Here is a 22,622-nt window from a genome sequence, read left to right on the forward strand (position 1 = left end):
CATAACTTCACTGCTACCCACAGTGACCAACTTTCCAGGTGTCTGTAAGGACTCACATACTCTGGATACCAGAAAAAATACAATGCAAGCAGTAAAAGTGGAACTTGGGCATCTGGAAAATGGTAGATAATACATCTGTTGTCTTATTTGCTGTTTGGTTGCCTAGATTGCTGTTTATGTACACGGTCCACATGCATCCAAAAACCTTAGCTATCTACACATATGTCTAGACAGCTCTCTGTAGATGCTGAGTGTGCACACCAAGCACATATAAAATAATGCCAGGGGCTTAGGCAGGATAAATTGCTGACAAACACACACATAAACCAACCCTGCATGCCTACTTTGGGATTGAGGGATTCCAGCCAAGAGAATCTTCAACATATTACAGACTATTTCAGTTGCACTGCCAAATAATTTGGCCTCAGCATCAGTATATAAAAAACAGGGATTCTATTCCAGCTATGGTGAAAAAGCATGCTAGCCAATAATGAAAACTGACAGTGCAGCAGCAATATTTGGTAATAAATTCTTCTGTCTGAGTAGGAGACTGTCTTGGAATCTCTTTAATGATGACAAAGTCCCAAGGAGAATCATGAAAACCAAAGCAGCCATAGGAGATAAAAGCAGCATCCCTGAAATGAAAGACTTCCAGCAAAAGCAACACATATCATAGTCATAATCATTCCTAATAGCTGTACTATCTGGACAGCTCACAGTCATCCTGTCAGGCATCTCAAATTCCATATGCACCATCTTTGGCTCTTTGCTGAGATAAGACATCAAAACACAGACCCAAAGGCTGATGAGTGTTATCAAATACACACCATCAAAGCTGTGACCTTGCAGGAACACTTAGGCTGCTCTGGCCATGCTGTTAGGATGCCAAACACAGATTATCCAAGGAAGGCCTCCCAAATGCTCCAGTGATGTGCTTAACATTAATATTCAATTATGTGGCATCAATTCTGTCATGTGGTGGGCCACAGGTGAAGACTGCTGGCAATAGCAGAGACTGTGTGGGGATATCATCAAAGTTTATCACCAAAAGTGATTGCTGTTGCACTGCATGGAAGCCAACAGGAAAAATCAAGTCATGGTGAGCACATTCAAGTGATTCCCCACATGAAACACCTGCAGTCACCAGGGCTCTGTGGCCGTCAAACTATTTTTTTTTTTTTTTTAAAGGCATAAATCTAGTATAAATTATCCCTCAAACTGATGAAAGGTTCAGTCATAACAGCTGGGAATCTCAAAGTACTTGAAGCAACTCAGGGACTTCAAATGTGTTGTTTCTTCTTCAGGCTTGAGAAATAATGAGAGTTTAACATCCTTCACTTGAACTCTACGGTTGTTTCATTTATTGCGCAAAATGTAGAAATGTAATGTAGAAAACTGATTCCTTTACTTTGAATATCTTGCCAAAGATGCTTCTGAAGAGGATCAGACAGGAAGGAAATGGGAAAGCCAGTTCTCTGGAACCAGAACTTGCTGATGCAAGATTCCAGCTCCCAGGCTTCTCCAAGAATATTTGTTACTAAACCAGATGAGTGAAAAATACAGTGCAAATCAACTCCTTTATTGGAAGTTCAGGTGATCTTTACTCAACATGTAAGTGGGAAGAACATTACCCCTCAGACAGTTCTGAAGACTTGTTCTTTCTATCTATCTACCTAGACATATCTATAAAAACTCCTTTGATAGTTTACATACAATTAATTTTAAAACAATACCACCAACAACACAACAAGCTCACATGAAAGCATTCTAGGCAGGTTATCAGTTTAAAAAATAAAACAAAAAAAAACAAAGCAATGCAGTACATAGCAGGTGATTGAATCCATCTTGGAAAATATTGTCATGGGCGTTATTATCATTGCAATGGAGAATATCATGAAATATATCTTGAGAAATATTGCATAGCTTTATCCCAATACTCTGTTTAAAATTTTTGAATCATGCCTAGAATATATTTGTCCTCCCATCCATATCAACCTTTAAGTTAGAAAATATTTCAGAATTATTAAATTCTGAGAAAAATTGCTGGGCAAGGCTTTATTTTCATCTGACAGAGGAACAAAAAAATTGCAATCATACAATACATACCAATAGAACATCATCTCATCTACAGTCCTGTTAAGCTGAACATAAGGCCAACTTTTAGCCATTACAGGAATCTATTAAATACTGATCTCTAATAACTTCAAAAGTATGTTCTTCTCTTATTCTCAATCACTCAATTTTAATTCATTTTTAAATAGTAATTACGGAACTATGTTAGAAAGGAAAATTGTGTAACCTTAACTGGAAAGCTGATGGTTCATGTGAAATCCACTGTTTACTCAAAGAATTTAAATCAGATTAAGTTGCTTTGAGATCCAAAGTGAAAGGGATCACTTCTACTCAGGACATATTTTTTCAGGTATTACTGCTACATCAGCACTAAACTAATGAGGGCTGAATAATTTGCAGATGAGTGAAGTGAGCAAGACTACCTTTATTGAATAGCCAATTACCACTGAGGCTCAAAAATCTCCCCTGTTCCTTAATTATGCAAATTACTGAGGAATTATATATCTCTTTCAAAAATTTATCTCCACCTTTACTTAAATCCATTTCATTTTGGATCTGAAATTGTCCTGAAAGCATATAGTACCCTTATGTTTCTTTTTCTATTGTGTGCCTCACAACACTTTATAAACAAAATTCAAGGAACTTGTCAAGGACTGTTTGAACGCCCTGATTTGTTGCTCTAGGATAAAATATACAATTAAACTTTGAAAAGACTACGACCTCTCACTACCCATATTTCTACAACATTCACAGTTTGGGGAAGGCTGGCAGTTAATTTGCCTCTTTTCTACAACATTTTGAACAAAAAACCTGCTTCCTGCAAATAGCAGCTCTAAGAAGAGAAATCATGCATTCCATGCAGATGCAGTGCTTGGGTTTTCATTGCTTAAATATGCATCAATTCTGACTATGCCAGATACCAGCACATTTCATATTTTGTAAACATTTACCCAGTGAATGACACATCTTAAGCAGTAGAAGCAAAATTCAGGAGTTATGGCTCAGTATGTGTTAGACACACATGATGAAATCTAGATGCAATTAGTAGTCAGAGTCATGCATTAGGTCAGGAGAACACTTAATTCTCCTACTCTTTTCATTTTTCTGTAGTCCCATTGGTTTAAAGAAATGTACAATCTGGCAAACTGAAAAAAATAGAACTTCCCCAGTTTCCATCTACAGAAATTATGGGTAATACGCCACTAAGACTTGAGTTTCTTCTTTGTAAGGGACAATTTTGGGGGGAAATTTGCTTTCTCTACTCAGGTATCCAAAGTGAGTTCCCTCATCCTAAATGTAGGAAGACAGTTAAACTAGAGGTGAACTAATGGACAGTCAATGCAACAACTATGAAATGGAGACAAAAGTGCTAAAATAATTTATTAGACCTCCAAAACCACAATAGGAAAGCGGGACTGGTAGAAACTGTAGTAAAGAGAGTAACTCAGAAGCCAAGAGTAGATGTCAACTTCACCACAATCACAGACATTACAAAACCACAAAAGCATAGAGCCCTCAGAGAATACTTTGAGCTAACAAGGAATAACATTGCTATGCAAAGCTCACTAATTAACTGCAACCTACACTCAAGTGTAATTTATAAAAAGATGCTTAGCCTTGTAAGTAAGCAGTGAGTCAAAGGAAAAGTTGCTAACAGTTTCTATAATGAAAGGCATTGTGTAAAACTGTTCTCTTCTTTGTTTGTGCTTACTACACCAAAACTAAATCTTCTCAGAATTTATTGCATGCTAACTAGAAAATTATTATTTTTAGTTAAATCCCACTGTTGCAAGCAAACTCCCAAGTGAGCTAATTGCACTTTTAAATGAATATACAACATTTGAATATTAGCAGGAACAGTTAATTAACCTCACATTGCTGTTAAATCTATTTTGCAAAGAAACTCAAATCTTCCCTTTCATAATATTTTGATATTTTGCTTACTAGGTCAATAAAAGCATGTAAGAAAAGAATATCAAGTGTCCTTTTTTTCTTTAGTGTGGGAATCTGCAGCCTATCCATTGTGTTTATTTTCGCATTCTCCAACACAATTTAATTTATTTTAATGAACAATACAAACTAGACTTTAAACTACAGGGGATAATTTCAAAATACATCTGCAAATTCAACATTGTTTTGACCTCACACCACACAGATCTTTGTTTTGTCCATTTCTTTAGTACCAAATGAACCTGCTTCCTCATCCTTTAAAAGGCAACCTATGGATTTCCTGTTTAGTATTGGGATTCAGAGAAATTATTTATCCACAATGAGATCTGGACAGGGTGTGGAGACAATGGCAGCCTCCTCCCTCTGAATCTTTCCAAAGCATCAATGTATTACTCTACACATATAAACATATAATTCTAAACAATAAAGAAATTGTCCCAAACTTGTCCCAGAAGAAGGACTTTGTGTATGAGGAGACAATTTACAAAGTCACATCATGTTTCTATGAACAATAAATAGTGCTTTTCCAGGCTGGAATATTTACTGACACTACTTTAACAGTTTGTAAAGTACACAACAGCTACTGAAGTTACTTTTCTCAGCATACAAATACCAAATAACACAGAGATAAAGTCAGAATCATACTCTTATTTCCAAATGTTGCTCTGACACATTCATTAATCCTGAAAAGTTTTTTGGTTTCAGGTAAAACTGAAATCTTCTTTTTTCCAGGTAAAGATTTTAAAGCCTTCAACATTAACTACACAAGTCAAACTCTACCACAGATAATAGAGATTAAAGCCATGGTGTTCACCTTACAGCTGCTCTGACTCCATTTGTGAACTCCACACCATCACCTGTTACAGAAACAAGCCATCTAAAATGAAATCTCACTTTTTAAATCATTATGATTGCAGTTTGAGAGGAAAAGGCAGACAAAAAAAGATCAAGAAGTTTCAGAGAGCCTGTCGCACCTGATAAGATATTTAGGCTGTCTCATACTGAATAAATGCAGCTGGACAGACAGATGATATGAATGAAAAATCTTTTTTTTTTTTCCTAAATGCCACTGAAAACACCAGGATAATTCATGGCAGAATTTCATTAGAGGTTCTGACAGCTGAATGATTGTTTGACCCAAGACAGACTTTTAAAGTGTATATATTTGTCTACAATTGCTTAAGCTGTATTTGAGATATCTCAAATTTACATCACCACATTGGCTCAGGATATACTTCATTTAAATAAAGATATGCTCAGCAGGATGTCACCTTGCAGAAGTTCTAGGCTCTGAAAGGTAAGAAAAATCTTGCTTCCAAATACTTATAAAAGCTATTTCTCAGCTACACCTCAAGCCAGTCAGGGAAAATCAGTCACATCAACACTATTCACTCATTATTAGATTTGAAGGCATCCTGTGCAGTATTTTAATAGGAATCAGGGGAAAGGAAAACAAAAAGAAAAAGAAGTGGCAAAATAAATAACCGTAGCAATTGTGTTGCCAACATGATTTTCTTGGTTTTGTTTCAATTACATTTTCAATGTTAACTCATATCAAAGACTGGACAGACAGAATGTGTTTCAAGGCTGTAGTAAGTGCAATACCAGAAAATAACTTCTGACATGGAATTATTTTTCTCTCTCCTTTATGAGCAAAAAATAGGAAAAAAGTGTCTTTCTAGTAAAAATAATTTCTCTGTTCAGATCCTACATTTATTTGGGAAAAAACAAAAAACCTTAAGTACATAACCTATTCTGCATTTTGAAATGGAATGCTAAAAAGGATGATAGCATATTTTGTCCACCATATAAGTCCCTAACCTCTTGCTCTCAGATTCAGTGTAGCATAAAGGCAATCCTTAACTGCTATTTCCTTTGAATTATCTCAATTCATCTGCAACATAACAGCTTCATAAATCACACATTAGTTTGATATAAGCTTTCATTATTATCCACAATTATCTTTCATTTTCTTGTAACTGTAAAATCCTAAACTACTTAAAAATTTGAGTATTTTATACAAAGAAGTGCCACATGTTCTACAAAACTAAATACACACATCCAAAAATGTCCCTTGCTAAGAACTAATTTGCTTGTGATGGAATCTTATTCTGCTAAAACATCCCATCTGAGTGTACACTGCTGGGTTTCACATTTCTGAGCATTCTTATATTTCACGGACTTTAATCAGTGATGTTTAAACACAGCAACAACCATTTGAATATTTAACTGCTAAAAAATTGAACCTGACCACCGAGGGACAGGTAATTAATCTTCCCTCTATTGTCCCCCAGTTAACAAAAGTAATATGGATCACTTTTCTAAGGAATATTCTGGCGGAAGCTTGCTGCATTTGCCAGAGGCATGGGAAGAGTTTTCAGCTCTCTCTCTCCCTCCCCCCAACATTATTAAAGAAAGCTAATGAGCACCAGCTAATTCCAGTGCTGCTGTGCAGGGAATTTCTATATGCTTCACAAATAGTGCAGCTTCTCTGTGACCCTTTGATGCCACATAGCAGCTCAGAGGAATTTGGCTTTTCTGGAGAAGTTCACATCTGTACTGCTGCATGGAGTTACTCCTCCCATTGCTGGACCCTGCCTTTGCCTGTGTTGAATTTCAGAATTAACTCTGCCACAGCCAAAACCAGGACACAAAATCAGTGTTCCAGCCATTCTCTTGAGCAAATACTCTCTTCCAAGTAAGCAGTAAATTTTAACATTTAAATCTTGTAAGGAGAAACCTTGGGAACTGCTGTGTCATTAATTTTAAATATGAGATTTCCTTAACAGCCTACACATCACTTATACCAGTCTTTAGCACTGTGTCACATTTCTTTGAAGGCATAAACTTCCCTCTCTTTTGGACAAAACCCTAAATTGGATTTCCCAAAGCAAATTTATTTCACATAAGCATCAATTAAGTTACTCAAGTTACCTGAAGTGTGTACTTCTGTATTTCATCCAGAACAAATTCCACTTCTTTTGAGGTTGTTAATGAGGCAAGATTTCCACTTAAATTGTAGCAATAGAGTTTGGCATTGTCATAGCTTTCCCGACTGGAATTTATGTGGAGGCAAGCATCTCCAATGTGATTCCATCTTTCTCCACACAGATGAGCTGGTGCAAAAAGCATACAGTTAAAGATGATTTTAAAAAAAACTTTTAAAAAACCCAAGGGAGTCTAAATTTTATCTTCCTGAGATCATAAATCAAAATGCATCCCACACCCAGTTTCCCTTTTCACATCACATAAATTCTGAAATACCAAGTATCATCATACAGAATAGTATTTTTATGGAAAGAAACTTCTAAGAACTTAAATATAAGATATATGCTAAGATTCAGCACAATATTTTTATGTCACTATTTCTTCCTTCTACTCAAAAGTGAGCACAACTAAATATTAATATGAGATTATGTACATAAATAATAGTTTTAACAACTCCTTTTACTTAAATGTCATGTAAATTTCAAAATCTGAAAACAATTGTCCTGGAATTAAGAAATCACAGCTTTACACTATCCTTGTTTTACCATAGCTTTCCATTTATATTTGCCTAAATACTAATGCAATCCAGTTGACAGAAAATTCAGATAAAATCTCAGAAAATATTTCTCTTCAACATTTTACAGCACTACTCAGACAACTATTAAAAGATAAGTAAGAGCAACTGTTACAGTCAATCTTTACAAAGATTACACAAATACAGTTTAGAACTGCACAGAATAAATTGATGCAAGTTATTTAATGAATCATCTCTGTGAAAGAAAAATGTGTTCATTAACTTCATCTGGGCATAAAGATCAAATGGAAAGGGTTCTGACACCTAACTGCATATATGTAGTTATGAATATAAATTACAGAATAAATACTATTTCAGCACGTTAACAGTCACCTTCTGAGAATGTTTCATATTACCATTTTAATATTCACTGCTTTCATAGTAGTACCAGTGTTAGACCATCAAGAAACCAGATCTTGGGCCCTATCTGCACAGGAAAATTGAAGTATAATTGAATTATAACTTACAAGGTAAAACCCCAGCTAGCAAAGTAACAGTGTCAGTGCTTATGTAACAGTGGAAGCCTCAGGACGGCAATTCAGGTCTGCACTCTGTGATCCCCACAGGCCAGAGCTCATCAATGGCTTGTGCAGAGCTACCTGTCATTATGCCTTCACTAATTTCATCACCTCCCCTAACGAGATTAAAGGCATCCCTGATACCCCAGTCAGTGGTGTAGTCATAGCTGGGTTCACCTGGACAGGCACAGACAGGCAAGATGAGGGAGCACAAATAAAACAAACTCTGCTCAGTGAACAAACTTTCCCAGAGAACAGAGGAGATTTATTCTGTTTTGAAGCCAGCTGAGAGCAGCAGTGCCACCTTACCAGGTAGTGCCTGGCACTCCTGCTGCCGCTGGTCCCACTGGCAGTTCAGGTGCAGGGAGCAGCTCTTGCAGCTCGTCAGTTTATTGCAGATCTGCTCATTCCTCACATGACACTTCGTGTAGTTTTTAACCGACTGCAAAAATTGAACAGACAAAGCAGCATCTCAAGCATACGTCTATGAAAAACACAGAAGTCAAAACTGAAATACAGAGCAGGTGGATCCCTCCCAGAAAGTCATGGGCTGGGCACCTAAAAGCTAGGCTGAATTTAACCTCTTTGTCTAGTATCCTTTAGCACTTGCAGCGAATAAAAAAAGCATCTCTGGAGCACAAATCACCCCACTTGTTCTACACAACTATGAGTGTCAAACTGAAGAGGCCAATTCCCTGTACAAGGAGCAGGCAGAGCTTAAACAACTAAACTAAATTTCTATTTCTTAGACAGTTAAAGGTTATACTCTCACTAAATTATTTCATCCTATGCAGGTTAAAGCAAGTAAAATAGTGAAACAGGACATAAAAAATGGCACAAGGTGCAAAATAATTACATATAACTTACTGAAGGTGTAAGAATATGCTCTACACATGACATAAAACTCCTTTGGTTCCTTAGTGCACAAGAAAAGCAGTAAACACTGAAGGAATTATTACCTGGGGGGTTTTATTGGGTTTGGTCGGTGTTTGGGTTTTTTCCTTGAAAATTGAGTTCTTCCAATTTAGACATTTTGAATACAAATCTTCCCTCTGCATAGTACTTTTAATTAAGACATTGTATTGATACCTTATTTGATGAACTGCTCTAAATCCTCAGCCAATTCATCAGCTCACCTATAAGGCTCTCTCTACCAACTTAATTTCAAGGTAATAATTAAAAGTCAGTCCTAGTGCAAGACAGGTTTATATTCCCAGAACCACAGAGTGGCTGAGATTGGAAGGGACTTCTGGAAGTCCCTCTTGTCAAACTCTAACAAGTCTTGTCTCTCTTAAACAACAAAAGATTAAATTAACACATGGCAGCAAAAATGGCTTGCACTTGGATAGCAAATGCATGATTTATTGACAATTTTCATTGCTTTCCTTTTTAATAGTCTCCTGGAGTATGATTAAACAACTTATAAAGGGACAGCATGACAGTAAGTTACACAGTGGTTGGTACTGGAATATGGACAGTGATAGGGCAGAGGGAAGGTGAGCTGTCTCCTTCTCTTTCTATTTTTTTAAGTCCTGAAATAGCATTTTTTAACATGAATTCTCAATCTCATACAGAACCAGCTCCATTCCTGCTAAAGAACACTGTTGTTGAGGGATTTTATTTTAATTTTTTGCCTTTATTGGATCAGGTGCCTACCAGTAAATTTATAATAAAAGGTCCTCACGTTTTACTATCCTATAGGAAAGGCAAAGGCTATTGTGAAGTAAAAAGGACCAGAGAAGCAGATCTAGGAGAAGGCATCTACACCACAGTAGGAAACAGAGCCAAAGGCAATGCCAGCAAGTAACAGACTGTCTATCTAGGGCAATAAATGCATCCAAATAGTAAAGCACAAAAAAACTTTGCTACAAACCCACATTTAGTTCCACTCAGTCATGAAGCATATTCGCAAAAGTGCCTTAGAGATGCTTTAAAGAGAATTTCAGAGCACAAGTAACCACCATCTGCTCATTTACAATAGCTCAACTAATACTCACTTTTAACACTTCATTTTGACATACCCTTAAGCATTCAGATTTCTTTTTTAAATTATATACTCTTCAGTGATATTGCATACAGATTACAATTTTCCAACTAAACCAAGATATTTGTTCTATTACTTTCTAATCATGAAGCTTGTTGTGTGCTGGTTATTTAATGTTTAAAATAAAATTCAAAGTACCAGTGACTATTCTATAATAATGTTCTTTGTTGTATTCCCTTATTCCCAACATTTATTTCCCTTAAATCCAATTTAAACACTGCTTGCTTGAAAATCTCATTAGTTCAATGTAGATGTGAATCCAATAGGTAATTCATATTAACACAATATTAAGGTTATAACTTAAGCTACCAAACCCAATGAAATTCAGAAAGATGACAGTCCATCTGTTACAGAAGTTCTATATTGCTGTAGGATATTTATAATGTTTACACACAAAACTATGAGTAAATCATGTTATGTATAAAGCCTCCCTCATGTCTGATTCACTTAGATTTTTTTAAGTACTGATCCTGATATGGTGGTATATAGATCGACTTATGAACTGATTTTCTTGATATTTACTGGAGAACGAAAATACTACAGCAGTTTATCTTAGAATTTCAGAAATTGCTATTAAATTATGTACCTCTTTCCTCCTCTTGGAATTTTTCAGGTTAACAGTATAACCTTGTCTAGTTCGCCTAGTCTAGATGTAAATTATTAATTTATAGATTTGCTACTATTTCCCTGAAACTACTCCCAAACCTAGCTACTGGGTACTTCCTAGTCATAATTTTTTTTTCTCCAAGATAAATTTGATTCTATTCATATTTCCTTCTACTACTTCATACATTTCCTCTTGACTGTTCTTTGAATTCCTCAAATGTAGGCAGATTGCCATGATTACTTTTATTGTTATTCATGTATCATCCAAGGACTCCCATCATGAAAGAGGGAACTTTCTGGAAGCGATGCAAACATTAAAAAAAGACAAGAGTGTGGCTGGTCTCAGAGAGGAAATGTGTCCCTTTTGTAGGAACATGCCACCCCTTGGAGATTCTGAAGGCAATGATGCTTTTAAATTTGCAATACTGGGCGGAGGCAGAAACATAACAATTCAGCTCTGCCTCAATATATTAGGGTTCTCTGGCACTTTATCAATTCTTTTTTTCTCTTTTGAAACAGAACAAAATTGACAAAGTAGATTTTTTTACTCTAAAATTCAGTCTCTCTCTGGTCTTTCTCAGCAAAGAAAATTGCATTTTTTGCAATCGGTCAGCCCTCTCTAGCAATTTACCATTTTATTTGGTAAAGTACAAAAAGATTTTTGGTAGAGTACAAAAAGATACATCCTCATGGGATGGCTCCTCCCTGAGGAGGAGCTTACTCTTCCATGGGACTACCTCATGAAAAATGACATCTTGCACAGGTGTAGCAATCTAAAATGAAATTAATCTCTCCCACAAAGCCTTTTCTTTTTTTTTTTAATAAGACTTGTTTCCATTACAAAATATAAATATAGTCAGTTTTCTGCACAACATAATCAGCAACGAGGGAGTATCATTTTCACAGGATGCAAGATAAGGCATTTTATGTGCAGACACAGAGAGTGAATACAGTTTCATAAACAGATTAAGCAGATCCAGACTGACCAGGCATCACAAGCCTCTGCCTGCAATGACATCAGGTAAGAGCATGATATATATGACATATATGACATATATCCTGATGATCCATGAGTCTGCAGAGCAGTGGAATGCAGTGTCCTGTTGATGTTCTAGCTCACATCAGAGGCTGAGCACAGGCAGGTACGTGTGCAGCACCAAGGCATTAGCACTATTCATGACGTCCATCTGTCCAAACCGTTATTTCAGGGAAATGTTCATATTTTACAGGCCCTCCAGTCAGCAGAGTAGGCCCTGCTTTGCAGATATCAGTGACCATGAGGCCAATGCCAAACTGGTTGATAGCACATCTTTAGTCAACTTGTCAGTTTCCATGAGGCAAAAGCAGCAGATTCTAAAACGTTATTGTCCGTCTCATCTGGAGTTCTATGATCTAAGTCATAAATCAAGGCCTTCGTACAGCTGCAAAAATGGGACTCCTTGTGATATTTCTAAGTCTACAGCTTGTTATCCCATATTACCATCACAGTGCTGTCACAACATTTTCATTTGTGGGCTTAGCCCAGAAGTAGCAGTCTATGAAAATGGATAATCAGCCTGATCCATTCTGGTTTTCCACATGGTGCCATTCTATTGATGCTATTTTGGTGGGTTTATATTGAAGCTGCAAAATTCTGCCTCCATCATCTCACAGCCAATAGACTAATTTTGCAATAGCCACCTTCCATTTAGGACAGCACCACTTTTCAGAAATCATTTTGATGAATTTTCGCCATCCCATTCTTCAGTAACTACACTAACAGCCTTTGCTATTCACTTCAAACCCTAAATAAAAGACAGGAAATGATACAGAAAAGACTGGTGCATCGTTTGCTAATTAAGCTGACAATCTCAGTCATGAAAGGTTGTCAAAGAAGGACACTGAACCGAGAAGCTTGTGCTAAAATACCCAGTGCTCCACATTTATTAGGGATCATTTATTAGGAATGAAGATGCTCTGCTCCTTAGCAACTATTCCTTGCTCAGGAGTTGAAAACCACGGTTAGAAAATTAGCACCTAATAAAGAACAATGTGTCAGGAAAAGAAGGGCCCTTGAAGATCACAAAGGAAACTAACCATTAGTGCCTGGAACATGAAATCCCTCTGACAGACTTATAACGTGGCTACTGATGAATTTGTGTCTGCATTGCTTTTATTAGCAGTGACTAGCTACAAATGCCAGTGATTAGAGCTGGCTGTGCTCACTCTGAATGGGCAAGATTTGAGTCACAGTCAATCAAACTCACACCTTAATTTGTCTGTCTGGAGAACAAGATTGATTTGCATCAGGTTCAAGTCAGAGAGCAAGATACTTTTACTAATGGAAGTGTATAAAGAAAGGATTTTGATCTGAAGTACAGCTAGGTGTCTGTGGATAGTTGGAAAGTATAAGGAGACAAAATTTATAAAGCTAAAATACTATTATAAGCTTGTCAAAAATCAAATGAACAAGCAAAAGATGCAGCAGCTGGTGAACAACAACATAAAATATAAAACATGGCACTAAGCAATATTAAAAAGAGACAACTATAAACTTGCATGAATCTATGTGATCTGATTGCCTGTACTTAAAAAGATCAGAACCAAATCATCACAAGGCAGTTAATCTCGTGGTTACAGAAGCTCATATTCTTTTAATGAGATGACAAGTGACTCCATGACAAAGAAAACCATTTTTATGATATCAATGATCAGAAGACCATGACTAATGAGACTGGCCTGGTCCTGTTTGAAAGGGAAAAAACTGAACAGCCACCCTTGATGGGATTGCATGGTTTCTGCCTGTGTACTGCACACCACATGCAAAAAATCCAAGTTAATAACAACTCCGTGACTTCTCAAATGTCATTAATTAGAGGATAACAGTATTTGTCTTAAGAAACATGCAGTAGGCTAACACAACCCTAAAGAATACTTTCTTTACCCTGAACTGGATTTTTTTTTTGCTGCTGTCCAACTCTGCCTTCTGCAACATTTTAACTTCAAAAGCCTGGCAAAGGAGTTCATTTGTGCTCAAATCAATCAACTATTAGACTACTAAACCTAGAGAAGGAGCAGCACCGATACCACACTCAGATTTGTGAGGACTCACCATGCTGCAGTTACTGTTTGCTGAAATGCACTTCTTGTCGTCACACCACTGGCAGCCGTTGGTGTTGGCGGTGCAGCTGGCGCAGTCGGCGTACCGGTAACATCTGTCGTCTGCAGCAGCTGCCACACAAACCAGAGAGAAACATCCCAAGGAAGGAGAAAACACCACGTTTTAAACACTTGATTAGAGCTCTTTCTGTTGCATCCTTCATTTGAACTCTAGCCGGTCATAAGGGTTTAGGATACTGTAGGAAATTAATTCTATTCAGTTAATGGGATTTACTCCTTTAAAAATTCCTTTAGAAACAACTCTATTTGAAGGTTTGTAAGGCTCGTATCAGCTAAAGGAATATTCACTGATTCACAGCATACCAGCTCTCTTAGCACAATGTAAAAATTCTTATAAAAAATTCTTGTAAAGAAGTTTTTTCAACTGCTTTTTCCTCACTCCTTTAACACAGAAAAAAGATTCTCTTAAGGTAGAGGATTCTGATAAAAATATTAGATAGCTTTGCAAGAAGACAAGAAGATAACAGTAAAAAAAAAAAATCTAAGATATCAGCAACACATGGGTATTTTAAATCTTTGTAAAGAATTTATAAACCTAATAATGATTGCTAAGTTACAGTTCTGTGCTTTCTCTACAAAAAGTATTTGAAAAAGAGTTAACATTAAATTCTAAATAATGGGACTTGGACTAAATTTTAGATTATTGACAATAATTTAGGACACAAATTATTACTTCTGTTTAAAGGAGGCAGAGGTTTTAAAAATCACCATAACCCAAAAAAAGAGAATTTGTACAATCTCCACTGATTACTGTGTTTTATTCCTGTTTGGTTTGCCTCCTTTAACTTCAGGTTCATGCAAGTTCAAAAGATTCTCTTGCCAGGGAAGTCCTGTCATCCAAGAACTGATCTTTAGAAAACCACTATGATTTTTGCTTATCCTTTAACATTGACCATCAGCAGTTTCTTAGATGATACTCTCGACCAGGTAACAGTTGAGCCAAGTAATGTAAAAGAATATATGAAAGATTGGCTTTTGGCAAAAAATTACCACTTAAAACTGGAAGAATTTGACAGCAGTGAAACCGTGCTGTTCACTCAATTTGTTTGGAACTGGAATTCCACAGACCTCATCTCTTGCAAGTGGAGTTGTAGTTTATTTCCACTGCAGCACCTGTACTTTAGAAACTGCTCTAACTTTTTTATTTTCCTTCAGCTTGTCTGTGCTTTGTTTTGTTTGGCTTTTATAAACACCTGTTGCTATGATCAGCTTTTTAAAATATCCACTTTCACCTGTATTACTTTTGAATTTAATGCCACAAGATGTTTTTCTTTTTTATATATAGATGAAACTTTCTAGATCGTAGATCTCTAAATGTTCTGAAACTGTACAAAAGCCATTTTCCAGAAACTGAACCTGGAAAACACTTTTGTTATATCATGTACCTTTTTTTTGGTTTTTTTTTTTTTTTGAGTTTGTAACTTTATAGCCAGTCGAGAAACAAGTAAAAGCTATGAGAAAAATAAAATGTCTTGAAGTGTTGATTAATAGCTCTGCTAGTAACTTTTCAACAAACATTAAACACAGACTGGCAGTTTAATTGCATGGCAGTTTGTACACACAGCACACAGCCAAAGTTTGGGAAGCAATTTTACACTGTGCTGAAAGGAAAGATGCACAGCAAAAAATAGTAGGTGCATGTAGCAGGGATAAATATTCTGTTCATGTGACATAGAAGAACAACAGTTTCACAAGCTATTTATCTGTGACAAGCCCAAATGCTTAGGAATAGGTTGGAACAGTTATTCATAACAGCAAACTGCTGTTTCAAACAACACAGCCGTCACAACGCCACAGAGAAATTCATATGACAAACTTGAACCCATCTGACATGCTGCAAAGGGCTTGTTTGCCTGAGGTTTTTCCCCAGCTGTGCCTGTACTATATTCGTGTGTACAAGAGGTTCTGTTTGACAGGCAGTCTGCTTGAGGCAGTGATGCTTTCCCCTCTTATTGGTACATTCAGGTGTGACAGTGCCATGTGCCCCTAACAGCAGGTTCACCTGCAGTGCTCATTTGTGCTCCCACTGCTGCTCTGCTTTCCCTCAGCACCTTGTGCACTTTTGCACCTACTTGCCTGCTTGTAAAATACAAAAGGATTCCTCAACTGAATGATTTTTAAAAATTAGTCTATAAGGGTGTTCTCAGAGAGGACCAGTCTGAAATACTCCAGTGAAGTTACTAGTTCCTGGGTACTTCTTTGGGGGTCATTTGGGGCTTGCCTGCCTCATCTCCCACATTGCACTGCAAGCCTGACACAAAGACTAGAATTCACTTACCTGTTTTCTTAGGACATTTTGCTCTAAGGATGTTATTAGCATGTCCAGATTCCCAAGATTCACAATGTTTCTTGTTCCACAGACACCTTATTCCTGGACGGGCATTTTTGCACAGCTCTTCATCCCTGAATGCTTCACAGTTTGGAGGCTTGTATACAAGGATATCATTCAATAGGACACTTGAAAAACCCCCAAATATATACATGGACCTATTGGGAAACAGCAAGTAAATATACCTGTTATTGTAGACACATTTTCTTGATATACAATTAAAAACCCACATAATATTACAAAAAAAAATCTTCATCTTTCTCTAATAAAGATTCTGTCAGAGTTCCTTTATTGATTACTTTTTCAATTTATTCCTCTCTGGAAGTTTAGATTAACAAAATAATTGCTGAAATCTCACTGTGCTGTATGTATTAGGCAATGGCATATCCCAAATGTCTGGAAGAATGAAGAACTTTAGAAGAATTTACTCATTTTTGCAATTAGATAATGAGAACAGAGCATGACATACTCGCCTGCAGAAAACAACATTTTTCTTGAAGAAGATTTCAAAGACAGCCAGCAACAATTGGCAAGATGGATATTTCTTTTTGGTAACATTTCTGGTGCAGTAGGTGCTGACACAGGAACCAAAAGACTAGACCAGAGCTCTCATCCTTCTCATTTAAAACTAAGAGTCTTGGGTAAAAGACAGTAATGGAAAACCTGCATCTTTGTTGTATGATATACTTCTAAAACTGAATTAACCACAGAGTTACCAATCGCAGAAATCTGCAGAGTATCTTGTATTGCAGTTTTTTGGTACCTAAGACCCTACCAAAAATGCCACTAAGTTCTTAAAAAAAAAAAAATGGGCATTTTGAATTCATTGAAAGTGATGGTTCTCAAAGTATCAGACATGGCTTAGATGTCATAAAATACACAAATCATAATGAAAAACCATCAGTTGCTGAATTCATTAATTCCAAGCAATTTTCTCCTAATAAATAAATGTGTTCATTGATTAATGTCAAGTGCTCTGTGTACATACTTACAATTTAGTGCTATTTTTGTTAAAAGCAGTCACACTCTTATTTGTAGTACTACTCATTACTTCATTTCCGACCTACATAGGATCCTTCTACAGAGGATCCATAAGTTACACACAAATACTTAAGTACTGACTTTATCAGTGTAATGAATAATGCAGAAGAGGTACAATAATCTACAACACTGCAACTTCTGATGTTTGGCCAGTTAAAGTTTTTGACAACCAGAAAAAGTAAAACTGACACAAGCAAAACAGTACACATTTCTTTACACTCGACTACTGTTTTCTACATCTTTTCCAGTAACAAGGAGATGCTCATTCTACAATTTTATCTTTAAGTTGGGACAAAAGAAGCAGAGAGTTTAGCCACCAAATCCAAAAAACTCCAGATCCATTCCATCTCCTGTTTCTAGATGATGAAGCTTTACTGAGCTCTACACAACATGAAAGAATGCTACATTTTCTAGAGGATAAGCAATATAATTCAATATTGTCTAGGTGCTGGCAGGTTCTTCCTCCTTCAAGCAGTTAAAGATGATAACTGTATCAGTATCATCAAAATCCTCCCTTTTTCCCAGCAAATTTTAGTTACATGGGTATTTTATGATTGTAAAAGAACAAGTAATTGTAGCTTCCTGGAAAGGGAAAAAGATTTCTCCCATCATACCTAAGTGAGGATTATAGTTGGTACCAAATATCAAATTCAATGCAGCTCACAATAATGAGAAAACACCTCAGTACACTGGAATATTCACCAAAAATGTCATTAAAGAGTTCCCGCAGTCTGGCAGATTGGGGATTAGCTGTACTGATTATCTAAGACAAATAAAAACCCTGATGAGCACTACTTTTCCTTTTAATGAATTACATCAGTTCTATGTTATTGAACCATACTTCACGTGAGTGTGACTTCTGATACAGTTCTTTACTTCAGGAAAATGACAAGGAAAATTTAAGAGACACTTCATTTACCCATTGCTGACAACAGCAGTGTGACCAAATCTGTTGACATCTCGATGCAGATTAGGTTTTGGTAAAATCTTCCATTCATCACAAGCTGAAAGACAAAAAACCAAGCATATATCACATAATTTGAAAAGTTTTCAGCAGAACACATGTGAACTGTATTTTAACTGCTCAAGGATAAATCAACAGGTACTCCTTCGTACATTTGTGAGTAGATGCTCCAAGAACCTGTCAGCAACAGTGATCTATCCTGACATTTATCAAGACCACTGAACATTCATAAAAGTGTCACTTTATTACACATACAGTTGTCTGCCTTCACAGCCAGTTTCAACACTCACAGCAAGAAGCACTGCCATCATTGTTATCAAGGGATCAGTAATATTTCACTAATGTTTACATGCTCTCAAATTAGCTGAAGGATTTCAATCTGTAAGTATTTCATGGAACATGTATGGCAATGAACTTAGTTTTTTTCTAAAGTGTTCGAAGATAAACTATCACTCCTCCAGCTGTGCAACCCATCTCATTATTGTCTTACTTTTGGTATCTTGATTTGAGTATGCTTCTAATTAATTTCCACATATTTGAGAGGAATGTTGTATCAGTATCTCCACATCAAATTAATTATTCAAGCACATTTCTTTCAGAACTGCTGTACACAAATGTTTCAGTGTGATTTCATTTTTCTTTCCTGACTGGGATTTTAGTTCTTTAGAACAATTAGTCCTTTCTCCATTATTTCCTGCTTAAACTTTACTGACTTCAAACATTCAAATGCCACAGTAAAAGAAATGGGGAGCAACTACAGCTTGAAACTTCACAAAATCCCTTTAAAATGGAGTAAGGAAAGTACTTTTCTACAGAGTAAGCAAAACATTCCCACAATTTGTCATCATAACAGGTTTTGGAGACAGGTAGGGCAAACTTGCAGGAAAATTGTAACCCTAATATGAAAGTTTTCTCATTAAAAAACAATCTACACCCACAAAGATAAGCATTACAGCTAAAGCTGAAAAGGAGTTGAAGGGAAAGAGGCCTCTCAAATTTAATCCAAATAAAAGCATGGCTTTATTTACATATACATAGACACTTTATTTTAGAGCAGTGGCAAAGCTATCAATTTGGACACCAAGACAAAAATAAAAAAGGACCTATTTGCTCAGCACACTCTCCATAATACAGAGAAGTCAATAAGCACATGCCTGTAGAAGCTGCAGAGTCAAAGTAACACAAAGAAGAAAAAGACTCCTACAGGGACCAACAATTAGAAAAGGCTTCTGGCAGACAACAAGACTGTTGGGAACACATCAAAAACCTGCTTCCAGAGTCTTAATGCAAGAGAGATTTTATATAATAGTGCTGAATTCATTTACCTGCAGGATTCCAATGATAGTCACCTCTAAAGAAGGTATGCTTACTTAATTTTAAGATTTGGAATAATTTATAAAAGTTATGGATATGGTTTAAAAATAGAGAAATATCACCGTCAGACCACATATTTAAAAAAATATTAAATCTTTTTTTAAAAAAATTTGCTTTTAAAAAGCCCAAACCCCAAAAAATCATCTTCCCTCCTGTAAGAGACTTAAAGATCACAATTGCCTCAAACACTGCTAAGATCACAGAACGACTTTGCCCTGAAGATAAGCACAGAATGGTGCTGGCTCTGGGCCTGGCAGAGTCTGGCTAGCACATCCTGGGAAATGCATCCAGACAAAAATTCCCACTGGGGCAAACAAAGATCTGTCTCTCCCTAACTCTCTTTTCTCTCCTCAGCCGTCTCCTGCTTCTTTCTATCTCTCCTTACCTCACATTTACTGTTAAATAAAATCTGTGCTATTGAGTTTGACATACGGTCTTGTTTGCACCTTAATTTTGGTAGAGACATCTCATAACAGTCAAATCATAACACCTCCCTCATCAGCCTAAAAAACCAGAACTGTATATTAGGAAATCCAGGAGCAACAAGCTGTCTTCCAGGCTGGTCTCATTCCCATTGTCAGAAGAGTTCAGCTCCACTAGTGCTGCTGTTCTGGCACTTCTAATGCAGAAAATAATTAGCAGCAGAAAATAATTGACAGCAGCATTTTGTGCAGTCAGTGTTAGCAAGCCTGGAAAACCCTGGTGCAAGGTGACATGAGGATGGACTCAGTCACAGGAGGGGACAGGATGGCACAGCCATGGCAGCAATGCCCCTAAATCAGCTTGGGCTTCCACTGAATCACAGCCTGAGCCCATAAAGAGAGCAGTGTGAGACTGTTGCTGTGATAAATATATCAATTATATATCTCTTTATCAACCGGAAACAGAAACTAAAAGCACATTGTTACTGGAGTAACACAGATGGTTCAAACAGCAACAATTTTGATATCAGGTGGTGGACTCAGAATGGATTTTGCTGTTTGAAGAAGGTGTAATAAATTTAACTCACTGTTTTATGGGATCAACACATCCCAAAATTCTTACTACTTTCTCAACTTCTACCTTCTGTCACTATCACTGCTAACGTTGTATTATCATAACACTATTGAATTATTAATACACTATAGTATTAATATATAAGATCTTAGCACTACAATTGACCAGCAAAATCTTACTGTTGTACTTTAAAATCAAGTTTTTGCTGCTGTTAAATGACTGCATAATAAATCACTGCTCACACAGCACATGTGAGCTCATATGCCATCGATGGAAAAAGAAACAATTTAGGAAATCCACAATAAATTTCCATCTGATTTTAAAACTCACTAAATTTCCATCTGATCTTAAGAAGCATTGATATTCATTTTCTTATTTGTACAAACATATTATTACAAACAGAAATATATAGTCTTTCATGTACTTAGAAATTTATTTAAGAAAAATTGGGATTTAACACCAAGGGAAGACCATAAAACCATAAAAAAGGGCTGGTTTTCAGATGAGGACCCCTGAGGGCTGGAGATATAATAATTCCTCTCTTACTGATGGTATTTTTCAAACTGGCAGGTCTTTTCAATAGAGTACAAGAAAAAAGAGGGAGGGAAGCTTATTACAAATAGCCTCCCCTCTTATCTCCTCCATGACTACTGAACACTGAACAGAGCACTGTGTAAGAATAATACTTTTGCTCAGCTTTCAATTCCTGATATGAGTTTCTCTGTACAGTTGATTAATACAAAATACAGGTAGTTAACCAACTGATTCCAGGTGGTTTTAGAAAAGGATCAAATAGAATTCACCCCTTCTCACCATCTTCAAATTTCTTTTGAACATCTCTAAGTACCCAGATTTCTAGTCTCCACTGTACTGTTCCAAGAAAAAAATGACGAATGGCAAATGCAGTATGATTTACAACATGATTTATCAATATTACAGCATTCTGTGTGCTGTATTAAGTCTAATAATGATGGTAAGCTCTGTACAGTAAAGAATAAAATACTTTCCTCCATAAAATGTTATGCTCTCAAGCCATTACAGAGATAGCAAGTGGAATATGTAGTATTAGTTTTATCTGCTGTATCTGTAACCAGGTAGAGTGCACAGCACATGGAAGCACAATCTGCTTTTCATAGAACCAGTTACTAAGCAGATGAAGAAACAATACTATTCATTCCAAACTGATTAACAGAATTTTTAGCCACTGAAAAGTATCAGGAGAATTAAAGGGTTTTTTCTTTCTATTACTAAGGCTTCTACCTTAAGAACAAGTTGTACCACATTATATCTTTAAAGAAAAAGGTTCATCCTCCCCCCAGTGTAGATTAAATGGTTACCAGATGATACAGAAGTGGCTCTGACAGTGAATCACCAGTCACACACATTTATGTGATCAAACACCACAGAAATGCACTGGATTTGAAGGAATCCAGCTGATGCTGGCAGAGAAAATCCCCACTTGAACTTTGCACAGGGTATTGCTCTGCAGGGTTCTCACTCCAACAGGTCAGGCCTTAATACATCTCCTCTGCAACCTACTGGTGACATTGCACTACTGATACCAGAGAGGATGACCAAGACATTTCATAGGGAAGTTTTCAATGCTGCAACAGCAGTCATACTTTACTAGAAGGTTTCCCAGTATGATTTGATAGGGAAAAAACAAACAAACAAACAAACAAACAGACAAACCAAGTAATTTCTAATCAACATTGTCATATCAGTAACATACTTGCACATTTATTTGATTTTAAAAATTTACCTAAGATTAGGCTTACCAAAATGGGACTGAACAGAAGAAGAAGATAATAGAAAAAAATGTTATTGTTAAAAATAGGAAGCAAAAGTTGTTAGGACAGTCTCTAAAAAGGGACAACCTATGTTCTATACTCCACCTCCAGGATCCTATTTGTATTTGGGCACTGGCAGCCTGATTCAGTGACAACCTCTTAGGAATTCAGAGTTTTGTTTTAAGAGAAGGTATATGAAACCACCTGCTTTATGCT

General features: G+C 36.5%; 1 protein-coding gene across 4 annotated transcripts in view; it reads right to left on the bottom strand.

The window, feature by feature from the left end:
• Positions 1-22,622, bottom strand: part of ATRNL1 (attractin like 1) — a 431,564-nt gene that overhangs the window by 328,203 nt on the left and 80,739 nt on the right. For all 4 annotated transcript variants that reach the window (XM_085064762.1, XM_085064761.1, XM_085064764.1 and 1 more), the window contains exons 11-15: positions 18,202-18,286; positions 16,191-16,399; positions 13,845-13,963; positions 8,413-8,545; positions 6,958-7,139 (exon numbers count right to left, since the gene is read on the bottom strand). In XM_085064762.1, coding sequence (XP_084920888.1) covers positions 6,958-7,139; positions 8,413-8,545; positions 13,845-13,963; positions 16,191-16,399; positions 18,202-18,286 — 728 coding nt within the window. The remainder of the gene's footprint in view (positions 1-6,957; positions 7,140-8,412; positions 8,546-13,844; positions 13,964-16,190; positions 16,400-18,201; positions 18,287-22,622) is intronic.

Source organism: Lichenostomus cassidix, chromosome 6 (genome assembly GCF_008360975.1).
Source record: "Lichenostomus cassidix isolate B80296 chromosome 6, HeHo_3.0, whole genome shotgun sequence".
Classification (NCBI taxonomy): Eukaryota; Metazoa; Chordata; class Aves; order Passeriformes; family Meliphagidae; genus Lichenostomus; species Lichenostomus cassidix.